Raw genomic sequence first — 20199 nt, 5'->3', positions numbered from 1 at the left:
CCACTACATTTTGGAGACTGTTAAAGGTCTCAGGGACCCAAAAGGGTCTCAGTCATTAAAGTGCTAAAAACAAGTGTAATAATTATTTTTTTTAAACGTTTAAATATCTATAGATCAACTTCAGATCTATCCATTGACATAGAATCCAAAAAAATGTTTTATGCCCTTTTTAACGAAAAACCCTGCTTTTTTGGGGGGAAAAAATGTTCAAAGTGGAATATTTGATGTGAAGTAATTGGAGTCTTAAATAGGTCAATAATTTCTAACATTGCTTTTAGCTCTTTTTTTTTTTTTTGGTAGATATTTTTCATTTTCAAAAAAAATACAATATTTATTGTAACCATTAGGGCTCCACTACATTTTGGAGACTGTTGAAGGTCTCAGGGACCCAAAAGGGTCTCCGTCATTAAAGTGCTAAAAACAAGTGTAGTAATTATTTTTTTTAAACGTTTAAATATTTATAGATCAACTTCAGATCTATCCGTTGACATCATTAAAAAAATTTTTTTTTATGCCCTTGTTAACGAAAACCCATTTTTTTGGGGGTGGGGGGGAGAAATGTTGAAAGTGGAATATTTGATGTGAAGTAATTGGAGTCTTAATTAAATAGGACAATAATTCTTGACATTGCTTTTGGTTCATTTTTTTTTTTTTTGGTAGATATTTTTCATTTTCAAAACAAATACAATATATAAAGTAAATATCGAGCTCCACTCAATTTTGGAGACTGTTAAGGGTCCCGGGGACCCAAAAGGGTCTCAGTCATTAAAGTCTTAAAAACAAGTCAAATAATTTTTTTAAACACTTAAATCTCTATAGCTTAACTTCAGGACTATCGGTAGACATACAGGTTTCATTTAAAAAAAAAAGTTTTATGCCCTTTTTGTCAACGAAAACCCTGCTTTTTTGGGGGAAAAAAGTTCAAAGTGGAATATTTGAGGTGAAGTAATTGGAGTCTTAAATAGGTCAATAATTCCTAACATTGCTTTTGGTTCATTTTTTTTTTTTTGGTAGATATTTTTCATTTTCAAAACAAAAACAATATTCATTGTAACCATTAGGGCTCCACTACATTTTGGAGACTGTTAAAGGTCTCAGGGACCCAAAAGGGTCTCAGTCATTAAAGTGCTAAAAACAAGTGTAATAATTATTATTTTTAAACGTTTAAATATCTATAGATCAACTTCAGATCTATCCATTGACATAAAATCCAAAAAAACGTTTTATGCCCTTTTTAACGAAAAACCCTGCTTTTTTGGGGGGGGAAAATGTTCAAAGTGGAATATTTGATGTGAAGTAATTGGAGTCTTAAACAGGACAGTAATTCTTGACATTGCTTTTGGCTCATTTTTTTATTTGAATTTTTTTGATATTTTTCATTTTCCAAAACAAATACAATATTCATTGTCACCATTAGGGCTCCACTACATTTTGGAGACTGTTGAAGGTCTCAGGGACCCAAAAGGGTCTCCGTCATTAAAGTGCTAAAAACATGTGTAATAATTAATTTTTTTTAAACGTTTAAATATCTATAGATCAACTTCAGATCTATCCATTGACATAGAATCCAAAAAATGTTTTATGCCCTTTTTAACGAAAAACCCTGCTTTTTTGGGGGGGAAAAATGTTCAAAGTGGAATATTTGATGTGAAGTAATTGGAGTCTTAAATAGGACAGTAATTATTGACATTGCTTTTGGCTAATTTTTTTATTCTAATTTGTTAGATATTTTTTATTTTCAAAACAAATACAATATTCATTGTAACCATTAGGGCTCCACTACATTTTGGAGACTGTTGAAGGTCTCAGGGACCCAAAAGGGTCTCAGTCATTAAAGTGCTAAAAACAAGTGTAATAATTAATTTTTTAAAACGTTTAAATATCTATAGATCAACTTCAGATCTATCAGTTGACATAGAATCCAAAAAAATGTTTTATACCCTTGTTAACGAAAACCCTGTTTTTTTGGGGGGGAAAAAGTTCAAAGTGGAATATTTGATGTGAAGTAATTGGAGTCTTAAATAGGACAATAATTCCTAACATTACTTTTGGTTCATTTTTTTTTTTGGTAGATATTTTTCATTTTCAAAAAAAATACAATATTTATTGTAACCATTAGGGCTCCACTACATTTTGGAGACTGTTGAAGGTCTCAGGGACCCAAAAGGGTCTCAGTCATTAAAGTGCTAAAAACAAGTGTAATAATTGATTTTTTAAAACGTTTAAATATCTATAGATCAACTTCAGATCTATCCGTTGACATCATTTAAAAAAAAAAGTGTTTTATGTCCTTGTTAACAAAAACCCTGCTTTTTGGGGGGGAAAAAAAGGTCAAAGTGGAATATTTGATGTGAAGTAATTGGAGTCTTAAATAGGTCAATAATTCTTGACATTGCTTTTGGCTAAATTTTTTATTCTAATTTTTTAGATATTTTTTATTTTCAAAACAAATACAATATTCATTGTAACCATTAGGGCTCAACTATATTTTGGAGACTGTTAAAGGTCTCAGGGACCCAAAAGGGTCTCCATCATTAAAGTGCTAAAAACAAGTGTAATAATTAATTTTTTAAAACGTTTAAATATCTATAGATCAACTTCAGATCTATCCGTTGACATAGAATCCAAAAATTTTTTTTATGCCTTTGTTAACGAAAACCCTGCTTTTTTGGGGGGAAAAAATGTTCAAAGTGGAATATTTGATGTGAAGTAATTGGAGTCTTAAATAGGTCAATAATTCCTAACATTACTTTTGGTTAATTTTTTTTTTTGGTAGATATTTTTCATTTTCAAAACAAATACAATATTTATTGTAACCATTAGGGCTCCACTACATTTTGGAGACTGTTAAAGGTCTCAAGGACCCAAAAGGGTCTCCGTCATTAAAGTGCTAAAACAAGTGTAATAATTAATTTTTAAACATGTTTAAATATCTATAGATCAACTTCAGATCTATCCGTTGACATCATTTAAAACATTTTTTTTATGTCCTTGTTAACAAAAACCCTGCTTTTTTGGGGGAAAAAAGTTCAAAGTGGAATATTTGATGTGAAGTAAATGGAGTCTTAAATAGGACAATAATTCCTAACATTGCTTTTGGTTAATTTTTTTATTTTAATTTTTTAGATACTTTTTATTTTCAAAACAAATACAATATTCATTGTAACCATTAGGGCTCCACTACATTTTGGAGACTGTTAAAGATCTCAGGGACCCAAAAGGGTCTCCGTCATTAAAGTGCTAAAAACAAGTGTAATAATTAATTTTTTTAAAACGTTTAAATATCTATAGATCAACTTCAGATCTATCCGTTGACATCATTTAAAAAAAAAGTTTTATGCCCTTGTTAACGAAAACCCTGCTTTTTTGGGGGGGAAAAAAAGGTCAAAGTGGAATATTTGATGTGAAGTAATTGGAGTCTTAAATAGGTCAATAATTCCTAACATTGCTTTTGGTTCATTTCTTATTTTTTTGGTAGATATTTTTCATTTTCAAAACAAAAACAATATTTATTGTAACCATTAGGGCTCCACTACATTTTGGAGACTGTTAAAGGTCTCAGGGACCCAAAAGGGTCTCAGTCATTAAAGTGCTAAAAACAAGTGTAATAATTATTTTTTTTAAACATTTAAATATCTATAGATCAACTTCAGATCTATCCGTTGACATAGAATCCAAAAAAATGTTTTATGCCCTTTTTAACGAAAACCCTGCTTTTTGGGGGGGAAAAAAGTTGAAAGTGGAATATTTGATGTGAAGTAATTGGAGTCTTAAATAGGACAGTAATTCTTGACATTGCTTTTGGCTAATTTTTTTATTCTAATTTTTTAGATATTTTTTATTTTCAAAACAAATACAATATTCATTGTAACCATTAGGGCTCCACTACATTTTGGAGACTGTTGAAGGTCTCAGGGACCCAAAAGGGTCTCCATCATTAAAGTGCTAAAACAAGTGTAATAATTAATTTTTAAACATGTTTAAATATCTATAGATCAACTTCAGATCTATCCGTTGACATAGAATCCAAAAAAATGTTTTATGCCCTTGTTAACGGAAACCCTGCTTTTTTGGGGGGAAAAAATGTTGAAAGTGGAATATTTGATGTGAAGTAATTGGAGTCTTAAATAGGACAATAATTCCTAACATTGCTTTTGGTTCTTTTTTTTTTTTTTTGGTAGATATTTTTCATTTTCAAAACAAATACAATATTTATTGTCACCATTAGGGCTCCACTACATTTTGGAGACTGTTAAAGGTCTCAGGGACCCAAAAGGGTCTCCGTCATTAAAGTGCTAAAAACAAGTGTAATAATTATTATTTTTAAACGTTTAAATATCTATAGATCAACTTCAGATCTATCCGTTGACATCATTTAAAAAACATTTTTTTATGCCCTTGTTAACGAAAACCCATTTTTTTGGAGGGGGGGGGGGGGGGGGGGGGAGTTGAAAGTGGAATATTTGATGTGAAGTAATTGGAGTCTTAATTAAATAGGACAATAATTCTTGACATTGCTTTTGGTTCATAATTTTTTTTTTCAAAACAAATACAATATATAAAGTAAATATCGAGCTCCACTCAATTTTGGAGACTGTTAAGGGTCTCAGGGACCCAAAAGGGTCTCCGTCATTAAAGTGCTAAAAACAAGTCTTATAATATATATATTTTTAAACGTTTAAATATCTATAGATGGATGAAATGTTAAATAAAACCTCTGCCTTGTTTTTAATGAATAGTCAGGCCTACTATGCTACTGCATGATGGTGGTCCTCTGAGAGCCGAGTGTTTACTTGCTGTAAGAAGTCTGCTCCAGATCAACTCCAGATCTATCCGTCAGTTCTAAAGTTTTCTTATCTTTTATGCCTTTTTTGTCGAAGAAAACATTATTTTATTCATAAGACAAACTGAAAATACTTCAAATTGGAATATTTGATGTGAAGTAATTGGATAAGTCTATAATTCATTCATTTATTTTTTTGAGTAATGACAGATTTCAAGTAAAAAAAGTGCCAGCTTTGGGTTATTCGTCTCAACATTGCAATATTTCTGTTTGCTCTCTTATTCCACTTCTCATATTTTGATGTTAATACTATTTGAAAATGGCCGCACTTTGGACACCCCCGATCTAAAAGGTTGGGATTGCTCGCGCAGTGGCATCGCCCCTCTGGCAGACCAGCGTGGTTTCCATGCTACTGCGAGCATGTCACTGGTTTCCCCAGTTAAAAGGCATGTAATAGCAACAAAAAGACTTGCTATGTAGTAACAGGATACAATTATCATGAAGGTGTTCGTTCAATCTACTTCGGGTTGCCACTCGTCTGTTTCGAAATCAGTCCACTTCCACCCGGGGACGTGCACACCTTTAAGTAGCCCGTCAACAGCGAGATAGTCAGGCTTCCAAACAGGGTGTGGTCCTTGTTGGAATAATGATATATAGAAGTTATCACACAACTCTTATGCTTAAAGGCCGTTGCTCTAGTTATTTCGTGCAAGGGCACACAACTTGTTATCTTCCACTGCAATGTGAGGAGTGGCCTCGCCGCAGATGTTTTCTGGTCTTTCAGCTTGCTAACAGCCAAGGACCTCAACGAAGGTAAGGCAAATCAACAGCAGGCAGAGACAGGGCGCAATCCCAAGGCCTCCAGCACATTCCGTTCTGAATAATCAACGTATTGTGCGCACTGAGCTGCTGGCATAATGTGTGACCCCTCCCTCAGCGATGTAACTAGGGAACTCCCGAACTGAATAAATAGAGGAGCGCGTGGGCTGTTCCTCAGAGCGTAGGGTGAGACTGCAACTGAGTGTGCAGCTCCGTGCCTTCTCCTCATGAGCAAAATGGAACTCTGTCTCTGCCTGGCTTCTTGTTCTGTTTAATAGATAGTTCGGTGCTTAAACCTGACAGGTCTGCTGTTTGTTGAGGGCTAAAGAGGCGGCAAATAGCGGACACGAGAACAAAGAAAAACATCAGGAACAATCATCACTGGATCATTAATGTCAGCTTTGGTTTGGGGGACAAAAAGCCTGAGGGGATATAAGGGAAGCAAAGTCCATTTTCAATGGACAATCATAATGTTATATATTCATTTCTTCTTGGAAGTGGCTTTGGTCTAGTACTGTGCTGTCTTCATTCAAGCTGTCCCTTTTCTTCTCTGCAGTGCATCAAGTTTATCCTCCTGCCAGGAGTTGGCTTTCAAGTGGACGTACCACCACGGCCCATCGTCATCCCCACCGCTCTAGTCCAACTAGTAAAGTCTGTCCTGCCCTTTTAGACACCTTCCATTCCACCACCATCAGAGTGATGGAGTAGAGCTCGTTGGCCAGGCGTACAACAAAGGCTGACGCTGAACGTGAGCTAAGATTAGCTGACAGTTGTCTACACCCAATCGCATGCCTGAAGACTACGTCACTTCCTGTCTAGAGATATTTTACCACGGAGGTTCGGTTTTATGTTTTGCATGAAAACAAACAATGACTTAGTAGTCAAGTCCTTCCTAAAGACCCCGACCCACCATCAAACAATTCAGGAAGATCGGAGCACGTGGAAGGAAGTTACGACTGTTATCATTTTCCACCACAAGGTGGCGATGTCGGTGCCGATATCAAAGACTAGTCATGATCAGACCCCCACCAAAAAGCCTCGTATCAGTTTGGAAGGAGATCCGATCATCTAAAGTGAACATCAACCATCAAACAGTTTGATGGTTGATGGCGAGGGGCAGTTTTGACCGCCAGGCTCCGCCCACCTACAGGTATATGTAGACCCATCCTGCGCTTTGGGGTGGGATCATCATCATCATTTCTACCAAGTCTGATCAAGATCCCAGTTTGTGGAGCCAAGTTATAAATGTTGATAGTTTTGTGGCGAGCCATCAGATCAGAGTTTGCCGCCGTGCCACGCCCACATCCTAAGGCCAAGGCAAAATTCCTTCCAAATTTGTCATTTTAACCCATACTTGCCAACCCTCCCGAATTTTCCGGGAGACTCCCGAAATTCAGCGCCTCTCCCGAAAACCTCCCGGGACAAATATTCTCCCGAAAATCTCCCGATTTTCAGCCGGAGCTGGAAGGGGGCGTGGCCTCCAGCTCCGGCAGACCTGAGTGAGGACAGCCTTTTTTCCCCGACGGGAGGACAACAGGGTGACAAGAACTAAATCATCCAGACTAGAGATAAATTGTATTATTATGTTTATCTTACCTAAAAATAAATATATTTATTAATTTAAAAAAAAAAAAACTAAAAAAATGTTTACTATATTTTGCTAAAAACATCAAAATTAATTGTATTTTTATTTGTATTTTTTCCTGACTCCTTATTACATCCAGCCATAGAATTATACATTAAAATAAACATATTTGAAATAATTAATTTAAAATGATCATAATAATTCATTTAAAATGACCATATTTAATTATTAAAATAATTGCTTGTTTATCAACAACTTTAGCATTTTATTCATTACATTTTGAAGCTCTCAGAAGCCAAGTTATGTTATATTCCTTAATATTTATTTATGCAAGTTTGAAGTATCAGTTATCTAAACACAGTTTTGTTTGCATATTTTCAGGATGTAGATATATATATATATATATATATATACAGGGGCGCCGAAAAGGGGGGGTAAAGGAGACGGATTCTAGGGGCCCATGATGGAGGTGGGCCCAGAGAGGCCCCTAATGATGATGAAATTATAATACAGAAAAAATAATGACACTCTGTTGGGGGCCCTGTAAAGATTCTTTTCATGGGGCCCAAAATCCCTAGCGGCGCCCCTGTGTATATATATATATATATATATATATATATATATATATATATATATGTCTTAATAAGGTTATCCAAAAAATAGTACTCGATACCGTAGTAGAGCGCAATATATGTATGTGTGGGAAAAAAAATCACAAGACTACTTCATCTCTACAGGCCTGTTTCATGAGGGGTTCCCTCAATCATCAGGAGATTGTAATGGGAGCATTCACATACCATGGTTTATATAGGGCACAGAGTGGGTGGGTACAGGCTGGCGTAGGGGCGTGGTGATTGGCTCATGTGTTACCTAGGAGGTGTTTCCGTCTGTGGCGGCATGCTGATACAATTTCGCTGCGCTTGTTGAGGGATGACAGGTCTGGACGGTAGATAATAAACAGTTTCTCTTTCAAGCATAGGTTGCATCTTTTATTACCACTATTGTAAGGTGTGCTGGATGCAAGAATTTGCCATGTTATTGAATATTCAACATTATTGTCTTTGAGGTCCCAAATGTGTTTGCTGAGTTCTGTGGTATTCCGCAGGTTTTGGTTCCTCAAAGAAGCCTTGTGATTGTTCCATCTGGTTTTAAACTCTCCCTCGGTTAATCCTACATATGTGTCGGATGTGTTAATGTCCTTGCGTGTTACCTTAGATTGGTAAACAACTGATGTTTGTAAGCCAAGGAGCAGCGAGAATACCAAGAAGCGCATATGCCAAATTTTCTAAGAGAACGGCCTACGGATCACGATTGAAGCCAACAAGCAAACCGTCAACTTCCTCGACGTCACTTTCAACCTGAGAAATAACAGCTACCAACCATTCACAAAATCCAACACAACACTCCAATACGTGCACCATGACAGCAACCACCCACCCACCACCACGAAAAGAATACCTACCGGAATTAATAAAAGGCTATCGATGCTGTCATCTAGCAAAGCTGAATTTGACCAAGCAACCCCCCCGTACCAAAAAGCCCTTGATGAAAGCGGATACAATTTCACCCTCACCTATGAACCCACGCCAGGAAACCAACCAAAAAAGAACAGAAAACGAAACAACATCATCTGGTACAACCCCCCATACAGCAAAAACGTCTCAACTAACATTGGCCACAAATTCCTCACTCTGATTGACAAACACTTCCCCAAAGGCAACACCCTAAGAAAAGTATTCAACAAGAACAACATTAAATTGAGCTACAGCTGCATGAACAATATACGACAAATTATCTCAAACCACAACAAAACAATTGCAAATGAGCCGTCGACCCCCGGACAGAGCGACCCCAAAACCAACAAAGGCTGCAACTGCCGCAAGAAACCTGATTGCCCTCTCAACGGGGGATGCTTACAAACATCAGTTGTTTACCAATCTAAGGTAACACGCAAGGACATTAACACATCCGACACATATGTAGGATTAACCGAGGGAGAGTTTAAAACCAGATGGAACAATCACAAGGCTTCTTTCAGGAACCAAAACCTGCGGAATACCACAGAACTCAGCAAACACATTTGGGACCTCAAAGACAATAATGTTGAATATTCAATAACATGGCAAATTCTTGCATCCAGCACACCTTACAATAGTGGTAATAAAAGATGCAACCTATGCTTGAAAGAGAAACTGTTTATTATATACCGTCCAGACCTGTCATCCCTCAACAAGCGCAGCGAAATTGTATCAGCATGCCGCCACAGACGGAAACACCTCCTAGGTAACACATGAGCCAATCACCACGCCCCTACGCCAGCCTGTACCCACCCACTCTGTGCCCTATATAATCCATGGTATGTGAATGCTCCCATTAAAATCTCCTGATGACTGAGGGAACCCCTCATGAAACAGGCCTGTAGAGATGAAGTAGTCTTGTGATTTTTTTTCCCACACATACATATATATATATATATATATATATATATATATATATATATATATAGCTGTCAATATACTCCTCCCTTCTTAACCACGCCCCGCCCCACACCCGACCACGCCCCCACCACCTCCCGAAATCGGAGGTCTCAAGGTTGGCAAGTATGTTTTAACCGCAACTCCAGGACGAGCTGGTTGAAGTACGACCCCCGCTTTCTGGCTCAAAGGCGGCTGACCGTAACCAAGATGGTCGACTTCTTGTTTGCGTTTTTGGAGACTTGAAAAGTTCATGGTGGACGCCACTGGCCCTCGTTTTCAAAATGTAACCCATTTTTTGAAGTTTGGCTTCGGGATCCCTTTAAGTATCCGATTGCAAAAATTGGTGAGTTTTGATGCATGTTAAGGCCCTCAAAAATGCGATGAAAGTGGGAGAAAATAAGAATAAACGAAGCAATATAGTAGATTTAAAAGTATTATCACCACAGGGGGCGCCACTCACTCTCATCGGGTCATTTCTTTTTTTAAATGTAAAAAACTAACCAAAAGTAGACATTGAAACTGCTAATATTGTGAATTGATGTCAGTAAAGTAGTAAAAAAAGATGGATTTCTACGTCATTTAACCGTTTGGGTTTGTGTACGTTTTCAAAATAAAATACTGTCCTCCTAAATAACGTTTGTTTAGTATGTACAAAAGTAAAAGCGCGGCCCTAAAAGGAGTTGACAGGAAGTGAGGTAGGCTTGGGACTGGCCCCAGTAGCGCACACGCACAGAGTGCCCCCTGCTGTGTGGAGTCAGCATTACAACTGCTTGTCTCCTCTAGAGTAGGGGTCCCCAACCTTTTTTTTGCACCGGTTTAATGTAGGCATTATTTTCACGTGTGCCAGGTAAGTATAGCAAATGAGTGCATGACAAAATTCAGCATAACGTTGACTGAGTGGGAGCCCCTGGACTTTTCCCTTTGCAAAAAAGCTCTCCATAGACTTTTGTTTTTTACTCATTTTTGTAGTTTTTTTGGCTTTTTAGTATGTGATGGGTTATAGGTGATACATCACATTCAAGGACAAGAGCATGGATATATATATATATATATATATATATATATATATATATATATATATATATATATATATATAATAAAGCTACAAATACTTGCCATTAGATCAAATAGATTTCCATTCTAAAAGTTATGTATTCATATTTTGTGCAATATTTCATATGTAGACACACTGTTAGCTTTTTTTGCTCCAATTTTGCATGTGTAAATATATCTGTTATTGCTAACTACTCATGTAACAGGACCATGTGCCTTTTAACCTACTAGGCCAAAGGAGATGTGTATTTTCTACCTTCAGCACAATTATTATATGCAACAATTTAGCACTTTTCCATCGGCCTTATGCACTTTAACTACTTTGTTCCTGATCCGCCCTGATCTTAGGTCATCAACCTGCAGGTGGAACCTAACTTTTGGCTACAATTCGGCACCTTTTCATGTGATATGTTTATTAATGTGCATTGTCCCATGTAACGAAGATGTAACAAATCTGGCAAATGGCCACTTCTTGTATATAATACAGGTAAAAGCCAGTAAATTAGAATATTTTGAAAAACTTGATTTATTTCAGTAATTGCATTCAAAAGGTGTAACTTGTACATTATATTTATTCATTGCACACAGACTGATGCATTCAAATGTTTATTTCATTTCATTTTGATGATTTGAAGTGGCAACAAATGAAAATCCAAAATTCCGTGTGTCACAAAATTAGAATATTACTTAAGGCTAATACAAAAAAGGGATTTTTAGAAATGTTGGCCAACTGAAAAGTATGAAAATGAAAAATATGAGCATGTACAATACTCAATACTTGGTTGGAGCTCCTTTTGCCTCAATTACTGCGTTAATGCGGCGTGGCATGGAGTCGATGAGTTTCTGGCACTGCTCAGGTGTTATGAGAGCCCAGGTTGCTCTGATAGTGGCCTTCAACTCTTCTGCGTTTTTGGCTCTGGCATTCTGCATCTTCCTTTTCACAATACCCCACAGATTTTCTATGGGGCTAAGGTCAGGGGAGTTGGCGGGCCAATTTAGAACAGAAATACCATGGTCCGTAAACCAGGCACGGGTAGATTTTGCGCTGTGTGCAGGCGCCAAGTCCTGTTGGAACTTGAAATCTCCATCTCCGTAGAGCAGGTCAGCAGCAGGAAGCATGAAGTGCTCTAAAACTTGCTGGTAGACGGCTGCGTTGACCCTGGATCTCAGGAAACAGAGTGGACCGACACCAGCAGATGACATGGCACCCCAAACCATCACTGATGGTGGAAACTTTACACTAGACTTCAGGCAACGTGGATCCTGTGCCTCTCCTGTCTTCCTCCAGACTCTGGGACCTCGATTTCCAAAGGAAATGCAAAATTTGCTTTCGTCAGAAAACATGACTTTGGACCACTCAGCAGCAGTCCAGCTGGTGTCGGTCCACTCTGTTTCCTGAGATCCAGGGTCAACGCAGCCGTCTACCAGCAAGTTTTAGAGCACTTCATGCTTCCTGCTGCTGACCTGCTCTATGGAGATGGAGATTTCAAGTTCCAACAGGACTTGGCGCCTGCACACAGCGCAAAATCTACCCGTGCCTGGTTTACGGACCATGGTATTTCTGTTCTAAATTGGCCCGCCAACTCCCCTGACCTTAGCCCCATAGAAAATCTGTGGGGTATTGTGAAAAGGAAGATGCAGAATGGCAGACCCAAAAACGCAGAAGAGTTGAAGGCCACTATCAGAGCAACCTGGGCTCTCATAACACCTGAGCAGTGCCAGAAACTCATCGACTCCATGCCACGCCGCATTAACGCAGTAATTGAGGCAAAAGGAGCTCCAACCAAGTATTGAGTATTGTACATGCTCATATTTTTCATTTTCATACTTTTCAGTTGGCCAACATTTCTAAAAATCCCTTTTTTGTATTAGCCTTACACAATATTCTAATTTTGTGACACACGGAATTTTGGATTTTCATTTGTTGCCACTTCAAATCATCAAAATTAAATGAAATAAACATTTGAATGCATCAGTCTGTGTGCAATGAATAAATATAATGTACAAGTTACACCTTTTGAATGCAATTACTGAAATAAATCAAGTTTTTCAAAATATTCTAATTTACTGGCTTTTACCTGTACATCTATGAACAAGCTTATTGGTGTGTCAAATGTTAAGTAGGAGAAAATGCGGGCGATTATAATTGATTTCATGTCTCTGTGCGGCCGCGGACCGGTGGTTGGGGACCAGTGCTCTAGAGGACAATCAGCATAAATGTTATTGCAGCTTTAACTTCAGCTCACTTATCTTCGCGCCAAGCCTTGCAGTACCGCTGGATACCACAGGGGGCAGTGTTCAGGACGGACTTCTGACTGATTTTGTACTCTTTATATTTGGATTGAATCTGGATTGGGGGGGTCGGCGATGATTCAATTGTTTAAAAACGCACGCATCTTTTTAAAAAAAATAGTAAGACGCTGCCAACTTAAAGTGAGTACCTGCTAGGCTAGTTAGCATCAAGCAATCGCACATGCAGCTTTTTTTTTTTCTTTTTTTTCCCTAGAAGCGGTACCATGAAAAGCTTCTTTACGTTCCCACAATGCACTCCTCCTCTTGTTGAGCTGAAGGCAAGGCACATACTGTGGCGTAGGACATATCGTGCAAAATACAAGTCTTAACAACACAGCCGTCCTTGCTGAAGTTAGAAAAAAATTAAAAAAAAAAAGTCTTAGCTCCGCCTTTTTCCATCTCGTGGCTCCGCCTTCCAAGTCAGACTTGGCGGGGAGGGTCACAAAGGGAACATCCACGTCTCCTGAGAGACGCTTTAAATGCTTTCATGCATGGCGTTGAAGAAGTGGGCGTGGCCTGCACTTCATGCGCTGTGTTGAAGAAGTGGGCGTGGCCCGGTGTCTTTTGCGTTACAAAACAAAAGTCTTCCAGAGCAACTTGAGGCTTCCAGCCGGGTGATGATTGTCATTCCAAAGCAAAAACTTCCCCTCTCTCTCTCTCTCTCTCTCGCTCTCTCTCTCTCAGGAGGAAGCATAACACTTTCCTCTCCTCGCTTTCTTCCAAAAAAAAAAAAAAAAAAGTGCAAAGAAACTTTTAATGAAGAGCTCTTCCCTCATTAGGAGTCATTACAGGGTGAAGCAAGGCTTATTTGCATATATAATAAGCAGCACCTGCGGGGGGGCGGGGTTAAAGGCTTGACGTCCATCCTGGGGAAGCTCCGCCTCTCACGCCCACCGAGCACAGGATCCATGTTGAGAGCCGTTTAGAGTCAATGTGGCTCGCTGCTGGTGCGTCTTATGTAGTGTGTCACTGTGCACAAGTCAGTTGCCCAGATACCAAGACTGAAAGAAAGACGCACAACATTACTAACTACACACCTCGCTACATGCGTCTGACGCACTGCTTCTCACCCGCACCACCGGTGGTACGTGGGCGCCAACGTCTGGCAATTTGTACTCTGTATGGAGTATCAGTGTTGATTACCCTATTTTTCACATCATAAAGTGCACCGGATTATAAGGCGCACTGCCGATGAACGAGTCCATTTTCACACATAAAGGATTTTTTATACATAAGGCGCACTGTTGATGAACGGGTCTATTTTCATATATACAGCGCACCGGATTATAAAGCACACTGCCAATGAACAAGTCCATTTTCACACATAAAGGATTTTTTATACATAAGGCGCACCGGATTATAAGGCGCACTGCCGATGAATGAGTCCATTTTCACACATAAATGATTTTTTATACATAAGGCGCACTGTCGATGAGCGGGTCTATTTTCATACATAAGACGCACCGGATTATAAAGCGCATTGCCGATGAACAAGTCCATTTTCACACATAAAGGATTTGTATACATAAGGCGCACTGTCGATGAACGGGTCTATTTTCATACATATAGCGCACCGGATTATAAAGCACACTGCCGATGAACGAGTCCATTTTCACACATAAAGGATTTGTATACATAAGGCGCACTGTCGATGAACGGGTCTATTTTCATACATATAGCGCACCGGATTATAAAGCACACTGCCGATGAACGAGTCAATTTTCACACATAAAGGATTTTTATACATAAGGCGCACTGTCAATGAACGGGTCTATTTTCATACATAAAGCGCACCGGATTATAAAGCACACTGCCGATGAACAAGTCAATTTTCACACATAAAGGATTTTTTATACATAAGGCGCACCGGATTATAAAGCGCACTGCCGATGAACGAGTCCATTTTCCCTACATAAAGGATTTTGTTATACATAAGGCGCACTGTCGATGAACGGGCCTATTTCCATACATAAGGCGCACCAGATTATAAAGCGCACTACCGATGAACAAGTCCATTTTCACACATAAAGAATGTTTTTTTATACATAAAGCGCACCGGATTATAAAGCGCACTGCCAATGAACAAGTCCATTTTCACACATAAAGGATTTTTATACATAAGGCGCACTGTCGATGAACGGGTCTATTTTCATACATAAGGCGCACCGGATTATAAAGCGCATTGCCGATGAACAAGTCCATTTTCACACATAAAGAATGTTTTTTTATACATAAGGCGCACCGGATTATAAAGCGCACTGCCGATGAACGAGTCAATTTTCACACATAAAGGATTTTTTTATACATAAGGCGCACTGTCGATGAACGGGTCTATTTTCATACATAAGGCGCACCGGATTATAAAGCGCATTGCCGATGAACAAGTCCATTTTCACACATAAAGAATGTTTGTTTATACATAAGGCGCACCGGATTATAAAGCGCACTGCCGATGAACGAGTCCATTTTCACACATAAAGAATGTTTTTTTTATACATAAGGCGCACCGGATTATAAAGCGCACTGCCGATGAACGAGTCCATTTTCACACATAAAGGATTTTTTTATACATAAGGCGCACTGTCGATGAGCGGGTCTATTTTCATACATAAAGCGCACCGGATTATAAAGCGCACTGCCGATGAACGAGTCAATTTTCACACATAAAGGATTTTTTATACATAAGGCGCACCGGATTATAAAGCGCACTGCCGATGAACGAGTCAATTTTCACACATAAAGGATTTTTTATACATAAGGCGCACCGGATTATAAAGCGCACTGCCGATGAACGAGTCCATTTTCACACATAAAGGATTTTTTATACATAAGGCGCACTGTCGATGAGCGGGTCTATTTTCATACATAAGGCGCACCGGATTATAAAGCACACTGCCAATGAACAAGTCCATTTTCACACATAAAGGATTTTTATACATAAGGCGCACCGGATTATAAAGTGCACTGCCGATGAACGAGTCCATTTTCACACATAAAGGATTTTTTATACATAAGGCGCACTGTCGATGAGCCGGTCTATTTTCATACATAAGGCGCACCGGATTATAAAGCGCACAGCCGATGAACAAGTCCATTTTCACACATAAAGGATTTTTTTTTTATACATAAGGCGCACCGGATTATAAAGCGCACTACCGATGAACAAGTCCATTTTCACACATAAAGAATTTTTTTTTTATACATAAGGCGCACCGGATTATAAAGTGCACTGCCAATGAACGAGTCCATTTTCATACATAAAGGATTTTTTATACGTAAGGCGCACTGTCGATGAGCGGGTCTATTTTCATACATAAGGCGCACCGGATTATAAAGCGCATTGCCGATGAACAAGTCCATTTTCACATATAAAGGATTTTTTAAATACATAAAACGCACCGGATTATAAAGCGCACTGCCGATGAACAAGTCCATTTTCACACATAAAGAATGTTTTTTTTATACATAAGGCGCACCGGATTATAAAGCGCACTGCCGATGAACGAGTCGATTTTCACACATAAAGGATTTTTTATACATAAGGCGCACTGTCGATGAGCGGGTCTGTTGTCATACATAAGGCGCAATGGATTATAAAGCACACTGCCGATGAATGAGTTTATTTTCATAGATAACATTTTTTTTACACATAAGGCGCACCAAATTATAAGGCGTACTGCTGATGAACGAGTGTATTTCCATACATAAGGCGCACCGGATTACAAGGCACACTACCGACGAACGGGTTTATTTTATAGATAAGGCGCACCAGTTCATAAAACGCACTATCGATGAATGGGTCTATTTTCACACATAAGGCGCATCAGAGTATAAAGCGCACAGCCAATGAACGGGTCCATTTTCTTACACAAGGCGCACCAGCTTATAAAATGCACTGCCGATGAACGGGTCTATTTTCATACATAAGGCGCACCAGATTTTAAGGCACATTAAAGGGGTCAGATGATTTTGTTCCTACATTTGAAACATGTCCTTGTGGTCTACACAACATGTAATGTTGTTCAAAAATGTTTTACAGACCATCTTAAAGTCTCTTCAGGATGCACAGTTTGGCGGGCGGTCCTATTTACGTGCCTCCACTTCGACAGCGTCTTTTCCCGCCATCTTTGGTTGTAGTTTTTAACGGGTCTATTTTTATACATAAGGCGCCTTAACTTTTAACTTTAGCGCTTCCATATGGAATCCACTGACGGATATAAATTGGAACTAAACGCTAGTTTGTATTAGAAAAGGCAAGAGCGGAGGATGCATGTGCATGTACGAGCCAGTCTGCCCCACAACAAGAGGATAGGAAAAACTGAGTTTATTGACTAGGGCGTGGACTAGTCAACTAGTACAGTCATAGTACATAGTACAGTCTATAAATGTATACTGAATAGACCGCGCGCAAGGCACTTTGGGTACATTTACACAATACATGTATAATCTGGTGATGGGTTATTTTTGAGGAAGTATCAAAGAAGGCAAGATTATTTTATAAATATCTCCACAACGCTTCCAAAATTGGATTAAACATTTTCGGGATTTATGCAGATCCCAAATACACAATAGCAGGAACCAATGGGTAAGGGTAGTTGACTTTGTATAATAGGTCGAAACAAAACACCAGATAATATGTCTCCTAGTAGGTGCCGATTTGGAGTCCTTAAACATCCATCCATCCATCCATCTTCTTCCGCTTATCCGAGGTCGGGTCGCGGGGGCAGCAGCCTAAGCAGGGAAGCCCAGACTTCCCTCTCCCCAGCCACTTCGTCCAGCTCCTCCCGGGGGATCCCGAGGCGTTCCCAGGCCAGCCGGGAGACATAGTCTTCCCAACGTGTCCTGGGTCTTCCTCGTGGCCTCCTACCGGTCGGACTTGCCCTAAACACCTCCCTAGGGAGGCGCTCGGGTGGCATCCTGACCAGATGCCCGAACCACCTCATCTGGCTCCTCTCCATGTGGAGGAGCAGCGGCTTTACTTTGAGCTCCCCCCGGATGACAGAGCTTCTCACCCTATCTCTAAGGGAGAGCCCCGCCACCCGGCGGAGGAAACTCATTTCGGCCGCTTGTACCCGTGATCTTGTCCTTTCGGTCATGACCCAAAGCTCATGACCATAGGTGAGGATTGGAACATAGATCGACCGGTAAATTGAGAGCTTTGCCTTCCGGCTCAGCTCCTTCTTCACCACAACGGATCGATACAGCGTCCGCATTACTGAAGACGCCGCACCGATCCGCCTGTCCATCTCACGATCCACTCTTCCCTCACTCGTGAACAAGACTCTGAGGTACTTGAACTCCTCCACTTGGGGCAAGATCTCCTCCCCAACCCGGAGATGGCACTCCACCCTTTTCCGGGCGAGAACCATGGATTCGGACTTGGAGGTGCTGAATCCCATCCCAGTCGCTTCACACTCGGCTGCGAACCGATCCGGCGAGAGCTGAAGATCCTGGCCAGATGAAGCCATCAGGACCACATCATCTGCAAAAAGCAGAGACCTAATCCTGCAGCCACCAAACCAGATCCCCTCAACGCCTTGACTGCGCCTAGAAATTCTGTCCATAAAAGTTATGAACAGAATGGGTGACAAAGGGCAGCCTTGGCGGAGTCCAACCCTCACTGGAAACGTGTCCGACTTACTACCGGCAATGCGGACCAAGCTCTGACACTGATCATACAGGGAGCGGACCGCCACAATCAGACAGTCCGAAACCCCATACTCTCTGAGCACTCCCCACAGGACTTCCCGAGGGACACGGTCGAATGCCTTCTCCAAGTCCACAAAGCACATGTAGACTGGTTGGGCAAACTCCCATGCACCCTCAAGGACCCTGCCCAGAGTATAGAGCTGGTCCACAGTTCCACGACCAGGACGAAAACCACACTGTTCCTCCTGAATCCGAGGTTCGACTATCCGGCGTAGCCTCCTCTCCAGTACACCTGAATAGACCTTACCGGGAAGGCTGAGGAGTGTGATCCCACGATAGTTAGAACACACCCTCCGGTTCCCCTTTTTAAAGAGAGGAACCACCACCCCGGTCTGCCAATCCAGTGGTACCGCCCCCGATGTCCACGTGATGCTGCAGAGTCTTGTCAACCAAGACAGCCCCACAGCATCCAGAGCCTTAAGGAACTCCGGGCGGCTCTCATCCACCCCCGGGGCCTTGCCACCGAGGAGCTTTTTAACTTAAACACACCCCATATTATAGCGTATGTGGAAGCACAGCACGTCTGACTATGGTAGCCGTAATGCGCCGACAATCCATCAAGCGGTGCGGCTTCGTATCTTACCAAAGTCGTACTAAAACATTTTGACAGATTTTCGAGCGCCGTGTGTAATGTTCTATATTCTCAATGAAACATCAACGTTTTTGGTCTTGCTTGCGTCATTTATTGAACAGGCATCAACCTGCAGTCCACACTAGAGATGCGCGGTTTGCGGACACAACCGCGGAGTCCGCGGATTATCCGCGGATCGGGCGGTTGAAATAAAAAAAAATTAGATTTTAAATAGATTCAGGCGGGTGGCAGTTAAACCAATTGGTAAATATATATACATAGTTAAATGTTGTTACCCACATACGAAAAACGAGCAGGCACCTGCAGCATATGCCACAACAGAAGAAGAAGAAAAAAAGAGATGGACACTTTTACGGAGCGGAGAAGGGACGCCTTGCCGGGGTTCGGGACCGAGGCCCCTTCCCCCGAGAGGGCCCCACCGGGAGCCGTAGCTGAGGCGATCCGCGAGAAGGGCCCGACGCACGTCCAGGGTCACCACCGCGCCCACCGCACCGACACCCCGCCTCGTCCGCCTTCGCCGCGGCCGGCGTCACGCGCAGCAGGTAATAAGCAGCTTACCTGCCCGCCACCCCCGTGGCCGGGGGCTCGTAACAGGGGTCACTCCGCGCGCTCCGCCCGCGCAGCTTACCTGCCCGCCACCCCTGTTGCCGGGGGCGCGTAACAGGGGTCACTCCGCGCGCAGTGCGCTCACGAAAGGGGTGGGGCTCACCCTGGTTGATATAGACAGCAGGATGGTGGCCATGGAAGTCGGAACCCGCTAAGGAGTGTGTAACAACCCACCTGCCGAATCAACTAGCCCTGAAAATGGATGGCGCTGGAGCGTCGGGCCCATACCCGGCCGTCGCCGGCAGCGAGACGTGCTTGGAGGTGCGCTCAGCGCGGCTCCCAT

General features: G+C 41.0%; 1 protein-coding gene across 3 annotated transcripts in view; it reads right to left on the bottom strand.

The window, feature by feature from the left end:
- Nucleotides 1-12773: 12773 nt before the first annotated feature.
- Nucleotides 12774-20199, bottom strand: part of nfic (nuclear factor I/C) — a 66260-nt gene continuing 58834 nt past the window's right edge. For all 3 annotated transcript variants that reach the window (XM_061978454.2, XM_061978453.2, XM_061978455.2), the window contains one exon: nucleotides 12774-14010. In XM_061978454.2, coding sequence (XP_061834438.1) covers nucleotides 13990-14010 — 21 coding nt within the window. In that variant the 3' untranslated portion in view covers nucleotides 12774-13989. The remainder of the gene's footprint in view (nucleotides 14011-20199) is intronic.

The sequence above is a fragment of the Nerophis lumbriciformis genome, linkage group LG18 (genome assembly GCF_033978685.3).
Source record: "Nerophis lumbriciformis linkage group LG18, RoL_Nlum_v2.1, whole genome shotgun sequence".
NCBI classification, from domain to species: Eukaryota; Metazoa; Chordata; class Actinopteri; order Syngnathiformes; family Syngnathidae; genus Nerophis; species Nerophis lumbriciformis.
Note: the sequence above shows the minus strand (reverse complement) of the source record. Positions and strands in the feature narration are given on the sequence as shown.